The sequence below is a fragment of the Marmota monax genome, unplaced genomic scaffold (genome assembly GCF_021218885.2).
Source record: "Marmota monax isolate L192 unplaced genomic scaffold, Marmota_monax_Labrador192_F-V1.1 WCK01_AAM20220418_F8-fsc00046, whole genome shotgun sequence".
Classification (NCBI taxonomy): Eukaryota; Metazoa; Chordata; class Mammalia; order Rodentia; family Sciuridae; genus Marmota; species Marmota monax.
In genome coordinates, this window is record NW_026692486.1 from 13,609,344 (window position 1) to 13,632,868 (window position 23,525).

The window sequence follows — 23,525 nt, forward strand, 5'->3', positions numbered from 1 at the left end:
GGAGAGCTAGGAATTACAACTTTATTTATTTAGAGACCAGGTCTCACTATATTGTCCAGATTGGTCTCAAACACCAGGGCTAAAGTGATCCTCCTTGGCCTCAGCTTCCTGATTAGCTGAAACTGAAAGTATGTGGCACCAGGCCCAGCTAGGAGTTAAATGGGAGGTCAGATAAATTCTCCCGAGGGGATAATTGAGTAAAAAAATCTGAAGTAGTCAAGGGGAGTCTGGGGAATAAGTATTCCAAGCAGAGGGAACCACAAGAGAAACAACTTGCATATTGACTGATGTTCAGGGTCAGCAGGGAGGTTGCCAAGGTCTGAGCACGTAGAGGGCAGGGAAAAGTAGCATGAGATAAGGCTAGTGAAGAACAGAAGTCAGGTGATGTAGGGATTCAAAAGTCATAGTTCAGCTTCTACAGGGAGCAAGGCAGAGAGCCAGAAGGGTTTTGAACAGTGTCATGAACTTTCAAAATGATCACTTCCAAGCATGGAACATGGAAACCAGTGTTTTACCAGGAGGCATTCCAGAGGGAAAAGTTCAGAAAACGGAACAGTTTTCATGAATTTTTGTATTCTTCCATGCATGTATTTGTTAGTATATGTTTCAGGATTAATTATAAAAATAGTGTTATAAGATGTCATCAGGGGAGAGAATGAAATTATGGTATTTAGAACATATACCGCTGAGGTTTCAAATTAGTATATATATATATATATATATATATATATATATATATATTTTTTTTTTTTACAGATAATTAATGAGAGTTAATGAAGCAAATAATTCACCTTTTCTGATAAGATAACCATTTACTGATTCAAGGCAATATGATTATCTTATCTTCTTAATGATAATTTTTGCCACAAATGAAAAGCTTTAAAATTTTTTTAGAAGTGCTGTATCTAAATATAAAGGAAAATAGCACCTTTATATTATGATAAAAGTTAATATTGATTAGAAAATCCAATTATTACTACAATTTATTCTGATATATCCCAAGATAGCTGTTTGTCAGCAGGTAAACTTCCTATTTAATTGGCATGATTGAGTAATTAGATGTATTCTCAGAGCAGCAATAAAATGAAAATCTTGTGTTTCAGGAACATGGTTGAGGCTTTTCTTTTGTTTTGTTTTACCCTTGGGTTTATCCAACTGAGACCAAGGACATTCCTTGTTTTATTTGGGAATAATTTTTAATTTAAAATATTTTGTAATTGTGTAGTTATGTAATTGTTTTCATCATAAGATGGGAAAAATTCTGAATTTAACAAAATTTGTGATGAGTTGTTTTTTGCTCTTACTAAAACCCTCAGAGTCACATCATCTTTTTCCTGGGGTCCTGCAGAAGCCTTCTTATGGGGGTCTCTCTCCCTCTCTCTCTCTTTCCCTCAGGTCAATTGATCTTCTAGAAGACAAATCTGATCATTCTACCGTATAATCTATATCAGATAGTACTGTATTCATCTGTAAATAACAGAAAATGCTATTTCAGTGGCTTAAACAAATAGGGGTTTGCTCATTTCATGCATTACAAAGCCTAGGGGTAGGTACAGTGGCTTCAATATCTTCCAGGCCCCAGTCTCTTTTCATCTTCCTCCTAGGCTGTCCTTCGTGCATAGACTTTCACCCTTGTGCTAGTTTTCACAGATGTTGCATCTCTAGGGCTACTTCTAAATTGCAAGCAGGAAGAAGGTAGAGGGTGGGGATGACACAAAAGTCTCAGGAAGACATTACTGTTACCTTTTTCTGTGAAAGGAAAGCACTTAAGACCAGTTGCAAAGGAAGCTGAAAAATTGGGTACTTTGACTTTTTAGACTGAATAGAAATAGTAAAATGAGAAGGTGAATATTATTGGGTTTTGATATCCAGATTATAGTTTTTATTATACTCTTTTTTTTTTCCATAAAAAACGATCTTTAAGAGTTCAGCATTGCTTACTATGTCATACCACATCTCTTATTATTGTGTAGTTTGTTATTGGAGAGTAACTTCTTCGGGGCCTTTGGGAATTGGTAGGCAATTTGTCTTCACTTTTGCTAACCTGTCTGTATTAATGAGGGTTCTCCAGAGAAACAGATCCAGGTGGTTATAGAAGCTGGTAAGTCTGTAACCTGTAGGGTGAGCAGAGGTGAAGAATCAGGAGGGGCCCATGTGGCAGGTCAAATCTGAAGGCTATGGATCTGCAACTCCTCTCTTGCTCAAGGGAAGTCAGCCTCTTGTTCTACCGTGGGCTTCAACTCACATTCATCTACATTATGAAGGGCAACTGTCCTGCTCAAACTCCACTGGTGTACAGGTCTGGGGGTAGCTTAGTGGTGGAGCGTATGTTTAGGCCTTGAACTCAATCCCTAACACCAAAAAGAGAAAAAATTCACACACACACACACACACATGAATCTCCATAAATTAAATGGCAATCCCATCTAAAAATTCTCCTAGAAGCATCCGGAATAATGTTTAATCATAAATCTGAGCATCATGGTATAGTCAAACTGACATACAAAATTAACCATTACTACATCTAAAGTAACTATACTTGAACCTCAGGAAATGACATATGCTAAAAGGTATGGGGAAAAGAGCTCAGTTGAGAAATTGAAATGAGTTCTGTGATTAGATCTTCAAGTAGGATGACTGGGAGAGCCGAGCCTGGAGGGGTGAGCAGAAACCCTGTCAGGCAGGGCATTGTTGGCCCTGCTGAGGAGAGTATCCTTTATGTGAACAGCAATAGGAAGTAAAGAAAAAGTGTTAAGTCACGTAAGATATTTACTCATTCACTTCCTCTTGTGTTCATTCTGTCCCTCATTTCAACCAATGTAATTGGTGTGGAAGTGAACTGGAATTGGCCTAAATCACTTGGCATGTCTAATCTCTTTGTTGACAGTGTTTAGTTCAGGGACAAGTCAATAACATACAATTTGTCATTTGCGGAAGCTTCTGAGAAAGGGTCTTTTTTTGTATTTGGTAGCATGACCACATGATGCATAGAAACTTCTTTGGCCATGTTGAATCTTAGAGAGGGAAACCTGAAGATAATATCGACACACATAAAATACATCTGTGGAATGGAGCTTGGGGACAGAGTATAATCTGAGTCTTGGATCAAGCTGTAACTGAAACTAGACTATTCCTAAAATGTTAAGACAGAAAATTTATTTTCATTTGATTTAAACCCATCTAAGTTAGGTTTTTGTAATTTACAACATCAATATTTTTAACTAATATGCATATATATTCATATGTATATATACATTAAATATGTATGAAGATCACATTTGCATTTTAAAAAGTTCATTTGGTTTAAAAGGAATTAATGGATCACATGGTGAGAAGCAGGAGCAACCATTATGAAGTAGAATAATAAACTGGTTAGGACATGACATTGACCTGCAATAAAATGGTGGCAGTTGGGGCAGAGAGAAGTGATGGATTTAAGAGATATTTAGGATAACACACAGAAGACTTGCTTGAATGTAGGGAGAAACATCTGAAGAAAGTTAAGAGTGATTTCCTCATTTTCCAGCTTGAACTACTGGCTTGGTGGCATCCTTCACTGAGATATGGAAAGCAGACTGAATTTGGTTTGCCTGTTTAGGGTTCACAAAGAGAAAACAAATGAAGTGTGGAATACATGAATTTGAAATTTAATACCAGGAACTGGGTTGGAGATAGACTTGGAAATCACTAGTGTAAAGAGAGTAAATGAAGTTATTTAATGAGAAAGAACACAATTTAGTTTGCAATACCAATATTTAAGGAACAGAAGGAGGTTGAGAAGAGCAGCCAGAGAGTTGAAAGGCAGTTCTGGGTGTGTAGTGTTATAGGAAAAAGAAAAGATAGGGTTCAAGAAGGCCAGCCTAGACCCTGATAGAGAATATCGAGGTAAAGTCAGATAAGACTGGGAATTCTCTTTTAAATCTAGGAACATGGAGATAGTTAGAGAATTTAGAACAATATTGGATGTGGAATTCAGATTGCAGAGGGTTGGGAATTAAGTGAGATGTGTGTATGTGAAAGTGAAATAATCAAACTAGACAAACTCTTTCAAAAGTTATTCTGTTTTGCAGTAAAACTTCTCAAAAAAAAAAAAAAAATCCAGAGCTAAGTTATCAGTTCTCTTGTTATCTATGCTCAGGTATTTGGTGACCTCATTCAGGCCCATGTCTTTAAATATCATTAGTATGCCAGAGGCTCTCAAATTTCTATCTGCATAGCTGGAATCTATTTCCTAAACTCAACACTTGACTGTTCAACTGCCTACTCATCATCTCCATCTGAAAGTTGAATGAACAACTCAAACTTAAAACTGACCTTCTGCTTTTCTCCCAAGCTTGTGCCTCCTGGAGCCCTCGCTTCAGTGATGCATCCAAGTTTTCTAGATGCTGAGGCCACAATCTGCACTCACTCTTAATTCTTCACTTTCTCTCATGCTCCTTATAAACTCCATTACTAAATACTGTTGATTCTACCTTGGAAATATATCCAGAATCTGACCATTTCTTACCTTGCCACCAACATCACTCCTTCTAGAATTATTGCAATGAGTCTCCATACCTAAACCTTTGCTGACTTTAGCAAAGTCAGATTTACATACCCACTTTCACAGACACACATCTCAACACAGCAGCCAAAGATATCCTTTTAAAAGAACCTCAAGAACTTGAGACCCTGAAGAAGACTGCAAGTACTATATTTCAACAGCAAGAAAGAAAAGGATTGGCTTCACTGTTTGAAAAGACTTACTCAATTATCAGTAAGAGAGGAGGCTGGAAACTTCAGCCTAGACGAGTGCAAATGCATATGTTACTTAAACACTGCAGGGCCAAATACTTTGATCACTGAGATATGGAGTTCCTCATGGGCCAGTCTTAGTTTGTCAGTTCAAATCATGGAAATCCTCACCCTGGTGGACCAACAGGAATTTTAAAACACCTGAGGTTGGAGCTGACATAAGAGGCTTCAATAATTACAGTACTAGATTCTAGTATTATTGAACCCTCTGTCTACTGAGAACTCGGGCTGATTCTTTGAAGGCAACATGAAGAAACCCCATGAAAACAGTGTTGATGGAATTCATTCCTGTTATTGTAGCTATAGTTTGTTAATATCATTGCTAGATGATATTCTACTGTGTTAATGTACCCCAAGATATTATATAGTTGAAGGACTGTTTGGAATATAGTTTGGAATAATCATAAACAATGCCACAATAAACATTATATGTTGAAAAAATGGAATGGCACCCTGATTCTCTGGATTAAGCCATCATCCTTACAATCATCCTGAGGTCTTATGTTACTTCTCTGACCTCATATCTACTCCTCTCCCCCTTGGCTAATCCATCCAGTCAAACCAGACGTTAAGCAGTCTTCACACATGGCAGATACTGTCCTGTTGCAGAGCCATTGTACAGGTTATTTCTTCTCCCTGGAATAATCTTAAGATCTCTACCACGTTCCATTCTTCCTCTCCTTTAAGTCTGCCTCCATGTCTGCTACGTGAAATCTACCTGAACACACTATGTAAAATTGCAATTACCTTCTTCAATCCTCTCATTTTTCCTATCCTGCTCTATTTCATTTCTTCATATAATTTATTTTGCATAAATTCACATACAATATATTTCATTTTGCTCATGATTTAGTCAGTCTCCTTCCTCTGGATAGATGGAAAGGCTTAGAGGGCAGGGATTTTTTGTTTATTTGCCTGGCACACAGGAGTTCATGACTACTTGTGGAAGAGGAAGAGAGGGAGAGAGGGAAGGAGTAAAAAGAGAAGAAAGAAGGAAGGAATTCATCCCCAGAGAGGAAGAAATAATAGGGCAGTCAATAGACTTTCTGAAAAGGATTTTCTAAGATGGGAGCCATATGAAGATACCCCTCTTCTGTGGGAGTCAGCAGAAGATGAGGATATAAGAGAATGAATTGAATCAGTTTTGAGTGTGTGAGAAGAAATGGAATCCAGAACACAGGTGGTGGGATTAACACTGAACAAGTCCAGGGCTGCAGAATGGAATCTTAAAGCCTGGTAAAAATTTCCTCAAGTCTTCAGCAAGGGTGGACAGGCTAAAAATTTTCCATGGGATTTGTATTGTTATGCAATAGTTGGTTTCTGGGGTTCTGAGACTGACTCCTTCTTGACATCAGGGCCTGGCAATTTTTAACCAAGTCTTCCCCACTCTGCTACTACCCTCAACCTGTCTGTCCCAGATAGGCTAAGGGATAACCTTTACAACTGGAGGGAATGATCAAAGGCTGAGTGCTGATGCAGGTGAATCAGGGTTACTGATTGGATCCCATGATGAAGTGCTGCTGTGTAGTTTGTTTTTGTTGTTTCCTGTTTCCTCCCAACACAGATGAGGTTATCTGCTATGATTTAATTGTGCTGCTGATAGTAGGCTTTGAGGTAGGAGGACAGGGAGGTTAGTTGTTCTTGTTTTTTTTTTTTTAATTATGAAGAATGGGAGAATATCAGGAGTTGCTGCTGTGGTAATAGGTAGAGGAAACTCATTGGGAGAGCAAAAGCACAGAATTATGTGTAGTTTAGGTTAATGTCATGAACTCATGATTGCTAGAACTTGCCTAATTGTGCAATTTTTCTCAGTAATGCTCAATATCCCAGGTGCAGGGATGGAACTTCAGCCTCAGGGTTATTTATTTTTTCTTTAACCAGGTAAGTCAGTCAGAACAATGGGGCAATAATTCAAAGCAGCAAAAATATTTTGGCTGAAGTGATGAACAATGGAATCTAAGGTAGGCAAGGAAGAGAGTAGAGATTAAAAGAGGACCATTAGGAATAAAATGGAAATTTCTATGGATTTTAGCAGTGATTATCCAACTTTAACCTGTGCAAAAATCAGAACCAGAACCTGAAATTTTTGTTCACTAAGCCTGCGGTGAACACCAGAATCTATTTCAAACATACACCCTGTTGATTCTTACGTAATAAGGGCATGGATCAGTTTTTAAGAAATGGTGGATTTGAAACTGTATTATGTTTAAGAAAAATTATTTCTTGAGAGGGTCTGGGGGGGAGGGGGAGAGAGAGAGAGAGAGAGAGAGAGAGAGAGAGACTGAGACTATAAGCATGAGCTGGAAGGATAGGTGGTTATAGTGAGATGATGAATCTATTATCTCAGAGTTGAAATATCTTTGTCTGAATGGTGAAAGCCTCAATGTGTGCCTAAAGGAGTGGGTGGCTGAAGTGGAGTGGAGGTGAATATCATCAGAGGTGAAGAGGTCAAAGTACAGAAAACCTAGCTTGTCCATGTAGACCTTGAAGCCACCCCAAATGATGCAGTACTTGGAATAGAGAGAACAAACCATGAACAAGGTTCAAGGGCATTGGTAAATGAAGGGTAGAGAATGACAGGTGCATAAAGATATGGGACAGAGGGGTGTAACTGGCTAGAAGCTTTCCCACAACGGAGAAATGAAATCGGCTATTATTATGAGTAATTGTTTACCAGGTTTTACATAGATTAGGCCATCAGACGACCTTCATATGAAGCTGATGATATTTCTACTCCCCTTTTATAATGAGGAAAATGAAACAGAGGTTTTGCAGGTTAAGATCTCCCAGTTCTCATCTACTATGTTGGGTTGACTGTCATAAAATGATAAGAGGTGTTTTAAGACATTTCAACTAAAAAAAAAAGTTAGATCTCCTGTATATTGTTAGCAATGAGGTTAACTTTGGAAAACAATGGAAATATTTATTTAAATTCATTGGAGCGGAAATATTTGTTTTTTAATACACAGCAGGGGGCAGCACTGAGTACAAGTCCATACTAGGCCATGTAGTGGAACCCTCAGCGTGGTTTGCATACATCAAGACTTTGGTTTACTCCATGCCTTGATGATTTCCTCAGCAGCATCCAGGGTGCTGTCTTTCTGTAAATTAATGAAATGATTACAATCATTACATACCAACATAAATTCAAGATGAATAAGATTTAAATAGAAAAGATATAAACCATAATAACACAAAATGAAGATTTCAGTGAATAACTGATCTTAGGTGAAGAAAAATCTTCAAAGTTAAAATGTAAATGCAGAACCCTCAAAAAGGAAAGTAGTTAAATTAATTATAATTATAGAATTAAATCATAGAGAAGAGCTTACACTGAAAATTAATAGCAGTCTTTTCTCCCATCTCCATTTGTCCCTATTAATCCCCCCCCAAAAAAAAACCAACCTTTTACAGCAATATCTTGGTTTAGTTCTAATGCTTGCCAACAAAATCTAAATAATATGCTTATGATTCTATTTCTTTGTGAATCTAACATATTTTCATTATAATTCACTTTGACCAAAAATTTTAGTTCATGAAAGCATTTGCCCACACAGAAATCTGTGTCCAAATGTTTATAGTGGCATTACTCATAATTGCTAAAAAGTGGAAACAATTCAAGTGTCTATTACCTGATGATCAGATAAATAATGAATGTGCCACTGATGCTTAAAACTGCAATTAGTGCAACTGATCCTTTTCTTGTAAAGTAGGCACTTGAATTTCTTTGTTTGAGTAGCTTATTTGACTTTTTTCTACTTTTAAAAAATTTTATAAGAGTGCTTTACTTGTTCAGTATAACCATTTTATGGTATATAATACATAGACTTCTCAGTTAAAATATTTTAGCTTATGTAGTTTAATGGATTAACCATACAATTTGCTTATAGAATATGAACTATAGATTTGACATAAATTATCTTAATTGCTTATTGTCAAAAAAATTTAGTTTATTTTAAACAAGACTTTGCCTTTTCTTATCAAAATTTCAGCTATGATCATCAAAAAATAATCCACTTAGTTCTTAAATTGGTTATATGTGCTATGACATAAAATTAAACTAAAGAGTAAGCAGCAAAAAATCAGTTTTGGGGTTTCCTCTTCTGTGCTTCTTCTTTCTCTTCCCTCTCTTCTAGAATGATTCAGTATGAAAGCTAATAGGTGGGGCTGGGTGCAGAGGAAGTCCGTGTGTGGAGGCCAGGGACCTGTGCAGCCTAGTGAAGGATGCTGCAGCCAGAGTGGAATGAGCAGGGTGACCAATGACCTGAAATAGGGTAGTGCAAGTAATGCATCCGGGAGGTAGTGGGCCCCATGCAGGGTTCTGTGCCCTGGATGTGGTGAGGCAGGCACACAGCATGCCTGTCACAGCCCAGAAAGGGACAGGGAGGTTCCTATGTAGTGAATGACAGAGGGAGTGTGGTGCGGGGTGTTGGAGACCTAGTGGAGGGCACTTCTTCCAGTAGGGTGACAGAGCAGGTCAACATGGGGTGTGGACGCAAAGATAGGGTGAGAACAATGACCACATGGGGGAGGTGACAGCAGCTTGGTAGAAGAAGCCTAAGTGGGGTAAAGGGCATCCACTCAGAGATTTGGGGATTGGGTGAAAGTAGTTATAACAACAGAAGAATGATTACATGCAGAGGTATTGCTTAATTAAGTAATTAAGTAACGAGAATCACTATTGAGGGAGGAAGTTCAAATATGAGAAGGGAGAAAACTAGAATAAACCCTGTTGTGGCTTTTAACATGTTAGATGTAGGTATTCGTGCAATCGGCCCTCCGTATCCACTGGTTCTGCATCTCAACCAATTGCTGATTGAAAATATTTGGAAAAAAAAATTACTTTTTTTTTTTAAAGAAATTACTTTTATACTGAACATGTATAGATTTTTCTTGTCATTATTCTCTAAGCAATATAATATAAGGACTATTTTCATAGCATTTGTATTAGATTACAAATAATCTAGGGGTGATTTTAAAGTATACAGGAAGATGTGTATTTGTTATGTGCAAATACTATGCTATTTATATGAGACTTGAACGTCTGTGAATTTTGGTATCTGTAGGGGTTCTGGAACCAATCCCCTTTGGGTATTATGTATAAATGTGTATGTATTTATTTATTTTTCTTTTTTTAGAGAGAGAGAGAATTTTTTAATATTTGTTTTTTATTTTTTGGCGGACTCAACATCTTTATATGTACGTGATGCTGAGGATCGAACCCAGGGCCGCGTGCATGCCAGGTGAGCACGCTACCGCTTGAGCCACATCCCCAGCCCTGTGTATGTATTTATGTGTATAAACTCATATATTCCCTACCTCTGTCCACTGGGAGGAAGGGTCTGGAATTAGCAATACCCCAACAGTAGTGACATTCTTAATGTCCAGATCTTGGTTTTTAAACAATACTCTGCTTAAAAGAACCAGGCCTCCTTGGAAATAGTTGACTCCAGATTGTGGTAGATAATGATAAGATGAACCAGTACATCTTCTTAGGCCATAAAGTAAAGAAGATACCGCAAAATGATGGAGATGCATCAAAGGAAACAGAAGGCAGCTTAAAGGAGCTCCTAGTGGCCAAGTCTGGGAAAATATGACTATTTAAAATATCCAAGGATAGTAGTAGTAGTAGTAGTAGTAGTAGTAGTAGTAGTAGTAGTAACAATAATGATAATAAATTACAGCCATTATAGCCCATTGAATAAAACTGGAAGCTGTGGGTTATTACTAATACTAAGGAACAGGTAAACTGAATAAATTATTGGATGAGATATGGAATATTTTCAGATCTTCAAAGTACCTTGCCACAAAATACTTAAGATTTTTTTTTAATGGAAAAAGTATAACTTTATTGTACACAAGGTAGAAGAGCACCACTTTAGGTGATTGAAGTTAACACCAACAATGAAAAGAACAATTGAAATTATGTGTCATCTGTTGCAATAAAGGCACTACTTTTGTGTTTTTCTTACAAAGTAAACAGCCCAAATTTAATCATAGAGAAATATCAGACTTAATTGAGGGACTTTCTTCAAAATAATGGGTACACACACACACACACACACACACACACATATCAAGATCATGAAAATCAAAAAAACCTGAGGAGCCATTCCAGTTTGAAGAAAACATGGTAACTAAATGCAATGAATAAACTAGCCTAAAAAGTTTGACATAATTCTGGTGTGGATTTACTTCTTCGTTATAAAAAGGGCCTTATTAGGACAATTAATGAAACATGGATTAGATATGAGGCTTAGATGGGGTTAATAATATATCAACGTTAACATCATGACATTGAGGGAATGTTATATTGTAGCTTTGGAAAATGTTCTTGTTTATGGGGAATATGCAATAAAGTGTTTGGGGTGAGAGGACACTGTAAGTAATTAAGTTGATGTTTTTCCTTCAGTCAGTCTCCACCTACCTCCACCAGCCACTCAGCTCTCTCAGTTCTCCTCTGCAGAGGCAATGCTGAGATTTTATTATGTATCTTTCAAAAGCTATCTCAGGTATTTATAAGCGTCTATTTCTTCCTTTTATATACATGATACTGTTCTGTGCAAATTGTTCTGTTCCTTGCTTGTGCTCTATCATTCTTTTCTTGATGTAAATATGCTACAATTTATTCAAGCAGCTCCCGCTGGTGAATATTTGTAATCTTTTGCTATTACAAACAATGCTTCGCTGAAAATCCATGAACATGAGTCAAAATGTTTAAGAAAAAAATCCACAGAAAAACAATCGTAAAAGTAGAATTTCTGGGCCAAAGCGTATATGAATTTGCATTTGGATGGAAACATTTGAAATAACCACCACAGAGATTTTACAAATTGTACTCCTACTCTTAAGGCGTGACAAGTATTTTATGAAGTTTTAGTTGCTGCCAATCTAATACATTAATAAAATTTCACTGCAGTTCTAATTTTCATTTCTCTTGTTATGAGAAAAGCTGAGTGTCCTTTCTTTCAGAAGTTTGACAGCTACCGAGGATTTTACCCATAACATTGTAAAGTGCTGTTTTCTACCTTATTACTTTTATCAACTCTGAATCCAACCTGTTTTCTTTAGATTTCCATTTTCTTGGCATGTTTTTGTCATCTTTCTCTAAGGACTTCCAGCTATTGCTACACTCTCCTCCAAAATCAGATGCTGGTGTAGAGAGTTTCAGTTTACAGAGATCCTCCTCTCTGGCCCTCCAGGAGGCCTGGCTGATTTTGTCTGGAGGCCCAAAGAATTATGTATCTTTGAGGTTCAGTATATTATACAAGGCATACTCCATGTCATTCATAGTGTCCCACATTTTCCTGAGACTAGGCACTTTCTTTAATCTTTACATTTGTGTTTTATTTCTTTATCATTTTTTTTTTTAATGGAAAGCATTCTGAAAATAAAGCTATAACATTCTTTTTGGGTTCCATTTGTTCTACAAATGGACTCCCCATACTTCATTTTTCTTCCACTTCCATACTGTTTCTAAAATTATAAAATTCTTTGTTGCTTTCCATTCCCTTTTCCTTATTTTTCTCAATCCTTAACATGCACATAGAGTTTTACTGTCCTTTGTGATATTACCAATGCCACCCATAATTCCCAATAGCTTTATTTTCCCTTCAGTTTCCTGCCTGAGCTCTGACAAGTACCATTTCATCTTCTTATATTATCTTATCCTATCTTTCCCTGAACTTTAAAATTCTCTGCTTTAGTCTATTGTTTAAAAAGTTTAGAGTTTCAAATGTCACAATTTTTATTAGTTCCATGGCAACATTTTCCCAATGAATAGTCTGTCTGACATTTGTTTTTCCTTGTGCCTTTCTCTTTTCTTTATGGTATCCTTTTAAAAGATTCATAGCTGGTCCTTCTTAATTATTAATCACTCTCTACTGAATTCCCTAGGTAAGCTCTCACTGCCAGCACACACCCTGTTCCTAGGGTTCTACATAACAATGGTGCTACCCCCTGCCTCTGTCTGATTTGAAGATATATTTGCAGATTTGTGTAAGGGAGGATCAAGGCCACTACTAGAAGACAGCAGAAATTCTTCCTGGCTCACAGCGTAGTTTAATACAATCGAGGGAGAATTCTGTTAGGGGAAGGTCTTTTAGACTTCCTTTCTTCCCAACTAATTAAATGGTTGTTCCTAATTTAATGTATTTCCTCCACATTGAATCAGCATAATTTTGACAGTGATGACATGGTTAAAAGAGGAAATCTACAGCCTAACCAGAATCTCCTTTCTATCCTGCCTTCCAGTGTTTAGATGACATGACCATATGCTTCTTTTCTGTTTCATCCATGAATCTAGAGGAGCTCACTGCCAGGATATCTACTGTTCCTGTTGTTCTTGGTAATAAGCATGGTACCTGCTAGCTTTGCTGACAATCTGCATATATAGAAGCAGGATCATCCATAGGTATCCTCTCTCTGCCATCACTTCCACTGAATTTGGTAACCCTTCCTCACCCACTGGGGAATCTCAATTAGTTTACCGTTCTTCTGGCCGTTTTTAAATACTTTCCAAAAGAGAAAAGGAAAGGTCTGTGTTTACCATTTTAAAACTGAAGTTTTGTACTATTCTTTTTTTTTTTTTTCCCTGTTGGTTATGTTTATAGACTCAAATACTAAACTTATAAAGTGGGTCCCTGAGTTAAGATGGATTATTTTGACTTTAGGATGGTGCAAAAGTGACAGGCATTGAGTAGAAATCAGATGTTGAATTTTGATCTTTTCCCTGGTTAGTGATAGATGCCCGGCAGTAGCAAAGAATTGTAGTTCCCAGTCAACCATGTGGTCATGAGGGTAAACAATTGGTGCTCCACAGCATACTGTGTTGCTAAGCTATGAGGTTCGGTAGGTTAGATGTACTAAATGCATTTTTGACATACATATTTTCTACTGCATTTATCCAGATGTGACCCCATTGTTAAGTGAAGGAGCACTTGTACCTGTTTCTAGAGCCACTGTAAGATAGAATTAATAGCCTTACTTTTTCATTTTCATTACAATCAACTGAATATTTACATTGTAAGATTGCTAAGGTTTTTATTCTGAATAGGTCTTCCTCAGTTTGTTTATAGGTTATCTCTAGAGGTGGAAAACAATGTTTACATTATTCTAACTAGGATTATGGCAGAGTCAGTTGATATAGAGTGCCTTGATCACAGTAATGCTATTTTCAGTAGCAGTAACATCTTTTTTTTTTTTTTTTTTTGTACCAGGTATTAAACCCAGGGGCACTTAACCACGGAGTTACATCCTTAGTCATTTCAATTTTTTTTTTCTTTTAAATAGGTTCTCTCTAAGTTGCTTAGGGCCTTACCAACTTGCTGAGGCTGGCTTTGATCTTGCAATCCTTCTGCCTCAGCCTTCCTAGCTGCTCAGATTACAGGCATACAACCACAAGGCCCAGAGCAGTAACATCTTAAAAACTGGAAAGATACCTTCAGAAAACTTTGAGTGCAGGTCTGATGGTGGTGAGTTCTCTCAGCTTTCATTTTCAGGAATGTCCTTCATCTTTATTCTTGAAGGACATTTTCCTGGATAATACAGACTACAAGGCTGACATTTTCAGCAGTTTAATCATGATATGCCTAGGGTTTTTTTTTTTTTTTTTTCTGTTTTGGTTTTATAAATCTTGCTATATAAATTCAGTGAGCTTTTGAGATCTTTCAGTTGCTTTTTACCAAAATGGGAAAAATCTAGCTGTGACTTTTTCTTTTTTCTCCATATTAGAGATTGAACACAGAGGCACTCTTCCACTGAGCTATATCCTCAGCCTGCTTTATTTATTTTTAAGTTTTGAGACAGTCTTACTAAATTGCAAAGACTAGGGCTGGGGTTGTGGCTCAGAGGTAGAGCGGTTGCCTAGCACACGTGGGGCTCTGGGTTCGATCCTCAGCACCACATAAAATAAAGATATTGTGTCCACCTATAATTAAAAAATAAATACTTAAAATAAATAAATAAATAAATTGCAAAGACTAGCCACACACTTGGGATCCTCTTGCTTTAGCTGTGTGAGTAGCTGGGATTATAGGTATTGCCACTGAGCCTCGCTTGGTCATTACTTCCTAAAATATTTTTTCTGCCATATTTCTTCCTCTTTTTTGGGTACTTCAATCACGTTTATATTCTAACTTGATGTTATCTCATACATTTGAGGTTCTGCTTATTTTTTAAAATACTTTTTTCCAGCTGGGAGTGGTGGCATATGCCTGTAATCGCAGTGGCTCAGGAGGCTGAGGCAGGAGGATTGCAAGTTCAAAGCCAGCCTCAGCAAAAGTGAGGCGCTAAGCAACTCAGTGAGACCCTGTCTCTAAATAAGATACAAAATAGGGCTGGGGATGTGGCTCAGTGGTCGAGTGCCTCTGAGTTTAATCCCTGTACTGCTTCCCACCAAAAAAAAAAAAAAAAAAACCCAAACTTTTTCTTTTCTTTTTAAAAGTACTGAATCTATTTCTATGACTCTGTATATAAACTGACCTTTATTCCTCTGATATTTTAAACCCTCTATTAAACCCTTTGAATATTTCAGATTAGATATTATACTTTTAAGGTCCTAAATTTTCATGTTTCTTTTTTTATAGTCCTAAATTCCTCTGTACTCCTTATGATGATATTTTCCTTTTTCTCGAATACTTTTTGAGAAATTATGGGTCACTTTTTTTGGTGTGTGTTTTCACACATCTAGTTATTTTTTTTATTATAGGCTGGGCATTGCTATATTATAGATAAATTTTCTGGATTATGTTCCTTCCCTCAAAGTAGGTTGTGTCTAGTTTTGGTATACAGTTAATTTCATGGCAACAAGTCAAAAATGTAAAAACTGCATATGAACCTATAATTTGTAGCAACAGAGTAAAAGTGTGTTATAAATTGCAAGGAAGAATATTATAAATGTGTTTTTGGGTATAACAGGGAACTTACTTTAATGAAGCAAAACCTCACAAACTTCTCAAACTGTGGTTTACTTTCTGAGTTACAGAATGCCGAAACAGGAATGGCTGATAATTTCTGAAAAATAAACAGGATGATCTAGGAGGAAAACTATTTACATTTCAAATATTAATTTTGAGAAATAAATACACACTTCTGAATATTAACAATTTCCAAAAAGAAGAATATCTTAAAAATCCCTCAAGAAGCCAGGTGTTGTGGCACATGCCTATAATCCCAGCAACTCAGGAGGCTGAGTCAGGAGGATTGGGAGTTCAAAGCCAGCCTCAGCAACAGCGAGGCACTAAGCAACCCAGTGAGACCCTGTCTCTAAATAAAACACAAAATAGAGGTGGGGATATGGCTCAGTGGTTAAGTGCCGCTGAGTTCAATCCCTGGTACTCTGCCCCCTCCCCCCCCCCCAAATCCTTCAAGAAGCCATGAGTAGAATAACATGTAACAAAAATACAGTAAATAATTTCCAAAGCATGTTAGCAAGTTTCCTTCATAATTATTTATAAAATACGACACGATGTTCCAAGGCCAATAAACATACCTTATTTTTAGTCATCCATTTCACGAATTTATAGTCATAAGGCTCATCATTCTTCATATCAGAAAGGTCAGCATCTAAAACAACATGGATTTCACTTAAGTCTATCAAGATTCATTTTTTTTTCTGATTTAAATAGGTTTGGTTTAGAACTTTCTTAGAGGATATTCACAGAATATGCTGGTACTTGAACTGCACGATGAGGTGCAAAGTGAGAAATTCAGAGCAGCACTCACGTGCACCAACCACACTTCTACACACATACAGCTGTTAGAACAGGAAGATACAGGAAAGGGGAAGGGAAGAGGAGTGTTGCCTTTCCATCTAGAAATAAGATTCCATAGCAACTACTAATGAAATAACAACTAAATATATTCATAAGCGGTATTTATATCTCCTAACTGATTTTTAAGCTCCATGAGGATAAAGTGTCCATTTTTTAAATCTTTGTTTCCCCCAACACTTAGGTGAATGGCTAGCATATAAATTTTGAAAAAAACATATTTGTTGAATCAGTACATATTATTATTTATAAACCGAAAATGTCTGTTTAGATTTTCCAAATGCTATACTTATTGTTTATCTCTTGCTTCCATGTAATACGCTGTTTTTAATATTTTATATTTGAGGGAAAGACCTTCAAATATGCATCCCTATTATTATCCCTTTCATCAATCTTGCTTTAAAGTCTGGGCAGGATATTTCTCTGACATTAGTTTGACATTATATTTCCTATTGTTTTAAATTTATTGACTTATATTGTTAGATTTTCTGGCATACCCCAAAATAGCTAATGTTGATGGGTACTCTTATTAATGAAATTTACTAAGTAATTCTGATTCTTAGTAGAAGCAATGGCAGGAGATTCCCCTTTTTAAGTTCTAGGATGAAGTTCATTGGTCAGGGTGTAAATCTCTAGGTTCAGAAATCAGTTCCGTTACTTATTAGTTGATTAACTTCAGTAAATTAATTTGATACTCTGTCTCTTTATTTGGGGAGAGGCAGGGAGCACTAGGGATTGAGCACTGGGGCACTTAACCACTAAGCCATATCCCCAGCCCTTTTTGAGACTAGGTCTCACTTAGTTGCTTAAGGCCTCACTAAATTGCTGAGGCTGGCCTTAAACTTGTAACTTCTTCCTCAGCCTCCAGAATTGCTAATATTACAAGGGTGGGCCACCATAACCAGCTTTTTATTTTTGTGTGGTGCTGGGGGTTGAACCCAGGCCTTTGTGCATTTGAGGCAAGCCCTCTACCAACTGAGCTATATCCCCCCTTACGCAGCTTTGATCCTCTATCTTTCTCATCTAACAGTGGGGACTTGATAGCACCAATCTCATAACTCTCTTGAAAATGTGATGTTTGTAAAACTCTTTTTTGGGGGGTGGGGGCAGTTTACCAGGGATTGAACTTGGAACTCAACTACTGAGGCATATCCCCAACCCTATTTTATATTTTATTTAGAGACAGGGTCTCACTGAGTTACTAAGTGCCTTGCTGTTGCTGAGGTTGGGTTTGAATTCGTGATCCTCCTGCCTCAGCCTCGTGAGCAGCTGGGATTACAAGTGTGTGCCACCGTGTCTGGCCTTGTAAAACTCTTAATGTAATACCTACTATATCACAAATGCTCAATAAATATTAACCAGTTAACAACTGTTGCTAATTGTAAAGTGAAATGTTTTCTATATTCACAAATATTATAGTTTACTTTTGTCTTTCGTTTTCCATCAAATGAAGGTTTTTGTTTTACATTTAGTAAAGCATAGAACAAACCTGTAGTACATAGAAGAACTTATACACTGCAAATTAATCAAAATAAGTAAAAGTATAAAATAAAACACAGTTTTCTTCATGTGTAGGAGGATTTTACAGACATAAACATTTCCCCCATAGGTGAGGACCATAAAGAAGCAAGCTCCACTCCCACCCACATCCCCTGAAGAAAGGTTCTCTATCCCAAATCCTTTCCATTCTTATTTTAACTACACTAGTTCAAGGTCTAAGAGGGTGTTGCATGCTGGATGGATTGACTGAGGAAAGCACTGGAAACTAATTAAAAGCTTAGTGCAATAATCAGAGTTCCATCATTGTCCTTTTGATAATTAATGTCACAGTGTGAGAAATCCTTTTTAGAATTTACTATCTGGAAAAACTTGAATCCAGACAAGAACTATTTTTATCTAAGAAACTATGAAGTTTCCTTTAATCAGGAATTATGTAATCAACTCCATTTTTCAATTTCCCTTTGCTGCCACGAAAGTCTCAAGTTAATGCTAATTATAATACCATATGAACTCAGGGAGCCGAACTATTGATTTCCTCCACCTCCTACATGGCATGATTTTTTTAATTTATAATATGTGGTCATTTCTACTCATACGTTACTATGTAAGAGACTTTTAATGTGAGTAGGCTCAAATAACTTTTGGAAACATGAAGTATACATCACTTTCTTTAAAATAATTCATGTGGAGAATTTTGTGGATTTCTGATTCAAAGGCAAAAATATAAGTGATGAAAACTGTGCTATTTCTTTTTCTCATCTCATAAAACAAGCTGCCGGTTTAGACCCAAATATAGGTTTGCTTTCCAAACCTCCGAGTACAGAACATCTGAAAGGATTTTACGTACATATGGAGCCTGGGAACCTGCCAAGTACAGCTCTCTGGCAATAGGACCACAAGAACCTCTGCTTGCCATAGCTTCTTGTTCTCTCACAACAAATGAAGACAGATAAACTTGTTTCAGTTTGAGCCAAACCTTAGGTAGTAAATTCTTATATTTTCATGTTATCTCAGTATCTGTTCTGTACATAAGTTGGACATTCTCATACCAGAAGCAAGACTTCAACACCCTCAAAGTTTCCACTTCTCTACCTCCTCTGTTCCTCTCAGATATTTTCTTTGTATAATCACCTCCTGGTGACCACTTCCCTGTGGAACAGTCAAGTACAACCCATTTGACTTGCCCTCTTAACTGCACGCCCCCCCCCCCCCCGCCCCTGCAAAGATTGTAAAGATCCACTACACCTACAATCTCTCAAAGTGTAACCAGCTTGTGTGTGCTGGTTAACGCTCCTGCTGGGGTAAGGAAGACTTTGGCACACACAGTGCAGTCCTGTACTGCTGTAAACTGAAGAGGACAAGGGGACATGGGGGTTGGGGATGTAGCTCAGTGGTAATTACAATTGTAATGCTAATTACAATACCATATGAACTCAGGGGACCCAACTATTGACTTCCTCCTTCTCCTACATGGCATAATTTTAAACCTGGGTTTAATCCCCAATACCACAAAAAGCAAAAAAACAAAAAACCCCAGCTTTGACCCACGAGTCCTTCCTTCTCTCTCTTGCTTTCTACCCACAGGTTGAGTGTGCATTTTCCGGAGGGCCCACACTTCCTGTGATCTCTACCAGGAGCGCTGGCCTCTTCTCCCTGGGATCTGTAAGTAATACATGGGTTCTTCATTTCATGTGGTTTGTTCTTCTGCCTCTGTTGTGTCTTACTTGTCCAAAAGAACCAAAATGGACTTTCCTCCTGAAAAGAGCTTTCCTACAAAGTGGCTATCTTGGTAGGATAAACTGGACACAGGTCAGACAAGAGCCCCAGGGGTGTCAGCCAGTATAAACAACGCTTCCCAGATCACATACTGAGGCATGGGGCTGCTCACCAGGATAAGGAACATTCTGGGAAAGACACCCACATCCACCTCCCTGCTGCCCCATCTGGATTTATAACCACTCTCTCAAGTCCGAAGCATGGGAAAACCATGACACCTTGCTCCCCAAAGGTGATAGTGAACCATTACAAGACACAGAAATTGGTACTGTCACATATTTGTGCACTAGAAAATAATTCCTGCTTGAGGAATATAAATTCAAAAATATAATCATTGTTTTGTCATAAAATTAAAAATTTATTTTACTTTCTCCAGTTTTCTAAAATTTGGAATAAATAAAAAATTTCAGTTTTTCAAGTTGAGTGGCATATAGCTTTTTCATAATTAGATTTTAAAAACAAAACTAAATTTAGAATAGTTGTGTACAGTTTATTATTACTCATAGGATTTTTAAAAAATATTTTGATTTTAGTTGAAGTTGGACATAATACCTTTATTTTATTTATTTATTTTTATGTGGTGCTGAGACTCAAACCCAAGGCCTTGCACATACTAGGCGAGCACTCTACTGCTGAGCCACAATCCCAGCTCCTCATAGGATTTTTTTAAAGGAAAGTAAGTTATATATAAAACATCATGTTTTTAATTTCTAGATTGTGGATGGCATGTCAGAATTACATCTATCAGCTTTAAGTAATAACTTGTTTTTTAGACATAGAACTATTGGGAATTTTTAAGTTAAGCAAAAAAGAAATTAAAATTTTGTTTAAATGAACACAGGGTACCTATGTTAGTTCATATACTGGTGTTTAAATTACATGCAGAACAGGATGAGAACAAATTCTATGTTTAATAGAATACCTTGAACAACACTGACTCTACTAAACACTACCACTTATCAACAGTCACATTTCAGGTAGAAGTTCTAAAAGTAAAGATAATCATAAAAGTTCACATGGTGAAAATCCATCCTTTTCTATAGATAAAATACTGCTATAGCTTTGACCCCAATCTTTTCTGCATAATTGTGCTATAATTTAAAACATAAGTTTCTGTATAATTGAAGTAATAAAAACCTTTACAAACCCAGTAAAGACACGTCGGCTATGATGAAGTATCCCCCATCAGGAACTATGGGTTTCAGGCCAACACTTTCAAGTAAACGCACCATCCGATCTCTTTTTACTTCTAATTCTTTTGGCAAAGAATTAAAGTAACACTCTGGGTCATCCATGCGCTTGATATCAATCCAAAGAGCTTGAGCCAGGGCTTCCTGTATATTAAGGTTGAAAAATGTGGAGAGGAAATATGGTAATGTTAGTCATTGCTCAGTTTATTGGTATAATAAATAAAGATCATCTGAGTACTATTATTGGCAGAATGATCATTCAGGAAATTCTGGTGAACCTATATGGAGGAATCAGTGATAAGAAAATGATTAAATGTAACTTGACAGACTCATTCTGAGTTATGAAAGTCCAAACTGAAAAGAGTAAGTATTATCTAAAGATGGTTTATTTGGTTAAAAAAAAAATCATTAAGATTGAGGTGAGCTGTAGAATAATTTGCCAAATCTAAGTCTGAAAAATGACCAGAGAAATGATAAAGCAGTCAGGTTTCCACATCACTGGGAGGACACGGTGGACATGAGAGATGACCCACTGTGTTGAGGAGGACATGTACTCCCCATTCCCCATAGTGTGGAAATCCTAGCTATAAACACTGATAACCCTGGAACATACATCTAAATGAAATAAGGATCAGCAATGAGTTTCTGGAGCATGTGGGAAACTCTTCTACCTCTCTCTAAACAAGTCAGAAAAGCCAGGAAGAGAAGCTGGGTCAAGAAACAAGTTAATGTTAAATGCAATGGACTTAATGTTTATTTTCCCTAAATCCATATGTTGACTTCTTAATCCCCGAGGTGATGGTATGAGGGGACTGGGCCTCTGGGCAATGATTAAATCAAGACACAGAGCCCCCAGGAATTATATTAGTGTCCTTATAGAAGGAACCCTCTCACCAATGTGGCCACTGTGAGGACAAAGTGAAAAAGTGACATTCATGAGGAAACAGGCCCTCATCTGATGCAGAATCTGCCAGTGCCTTGATCTAGCACTTCCCAGCCCCAGAACTGTAAGAAATTTTTTTTTTTGTTGATAAGCCACCTGATCTATGGTCCTTTGTCATAGCAGCCTGAACAGACCAAGATGTCTGAGGAGGCAACAGGCCAGGAACAACTACACAGGGCAAAACCAGGATACACAAAAAGAACAAAGATCTGCACATGCAGAGAGCAGAAGCTCAGCAGGCAAAGTGAACAGGGATGGCGTAGAAAGGATGGTATCGGAGCCAATAAGGAGCTCCAGGCAAAGAACCAAGAACTGGAATAGCTAAGAGAGAGAGAGAGAAGAAAAGAGCAGAGTAGTCATTTTTTTCTCTCTCTCTCAGTTCATAAAGTTTATTTTTGTATTTTAATATTCTGTACTGAATACTAAATGAACAAACCTCATTTAAATGCCCACTATGTGTTAGGCTCTGAACCTAGGATACACAGATAAGTTAGGGAGAAAACACATAAAGAAATAAATGTCACTCTGTGAACAGGAAGCAAAGCAGTCAAATTTTAAGGAGATGAACCAGAAGGAAAAGATGTCAAGAACTAAAGGATAAATTCATTCACTCAGTAAATATATATTGAGGAACTATATAAATGTTAAGCTTGGAGTTCAGATAAGAGTTGGGAATAAAACAATTAACAAGCCATAATCCTTGTTTTATAGAGTTTCCAATTAGTACACCCTGGAAGGGATGGGGGTAGAGAGGAGAAAACAAATAAATGAAAATGGCAAGATATAATTTGTTTTGTTGGAAGAACTGAGAGAAGTTCAGTACGGCTGAACAGCAGCAAGAGGTCTGACATGACAAGAGATGAGAACACAGAGCAGGCTTCATGGCAAAAGAATTTGGCAATAAAATAGCATTAATAATTCCACAGTATTAAGAAACCAGGAACCAGTTTCCAAACATGGCTGAGGGGAAAACAGGACACTTAGCTGAAATGGAGAATAAGGTGATTCAGAAAAAAAGATGCTTGAGATTCTCAGCTGTATCTTTTTCTTATTCATTCACTGTAGAAGATAGTGCCCTAGAAAATTCAAAGTGCAAAGACACCAGCAGTCTAACTGCAGCATTATTCTGGACTCCTCTCTTTTTCTCAAAACCCATAAAGAATCCATTGACAAAAACTGTTAATTTAACTTCAAAATATATTCAGAATGCAATCACTTTTCGTCAAGTCTCCCTTCACCTTATTGGTTCAATTTACTAGCACTTTTCTCCTGAATCTCTGGAAAGGCTTTCTCACTCTCTAAAGCACCAGATCTGGGCTGGGGATGTGGCTCAAGTGGTAGTGTGCTCGCCTGGCATGCGTGCGGCCTGGGTTCGATCCTCAACACCACATACAAAACCAAAAAATGTTGTGTCTGCCGAAAACTAAAAAATAAATATTAAAATTTCTCTCTCCTCTATTTCTCTCTCTCTTAAAAAAATAAAATAAAAAAAATTTTTAAAAAATAAAGCACCAGATCTTGATGACACAAACCAGAATATGTCATTGGTGT

General features: G+C 37.2%; 1 protein-coding gene across 5 annotated transcripts in view; it reads right to left on the reverse strand.

Moving 5' to 3' along the window:
- Positions 1-7,691: 7,691 nt before the first annotated feature.
- Kyat3 (kynurenine aminotransferase 3) overlaps positions 7,692-23,525 on the reverse strand; it is a 48,897-nt gene continuing 33,063 nt past the window's right edge. For 4 of the 5 annotated variants that reach the window (XM_046443305.2, XM_046443307.2, XM_046443302.2 and 1 more), the window contains 4 exons: positions 20,989-21,175; positions 16,286-16,359; positions 15,721-15,807; positions 7,692-7,895 (listed from right to left, as the gene is read on the reverse strand). In XM_046443305.2, the coding sequence (XP_046299261.1) occupies positions 7,833-7,895; positions 15,721-15,807; positions 16,286-16,359; positions 20,989-21,175 (411 nt within the window). In that variant the 3' untranslated portion in view covers positions 7,692-7,832. The remainder of the gene's footprint in view (positions 7,896-15,720; positions 15,808-16,285; positions 16,360-20,988; positions 21,176-23,525) is intronic. The other variant, XM_046443303.2, reaches the window with a different exon arrangement.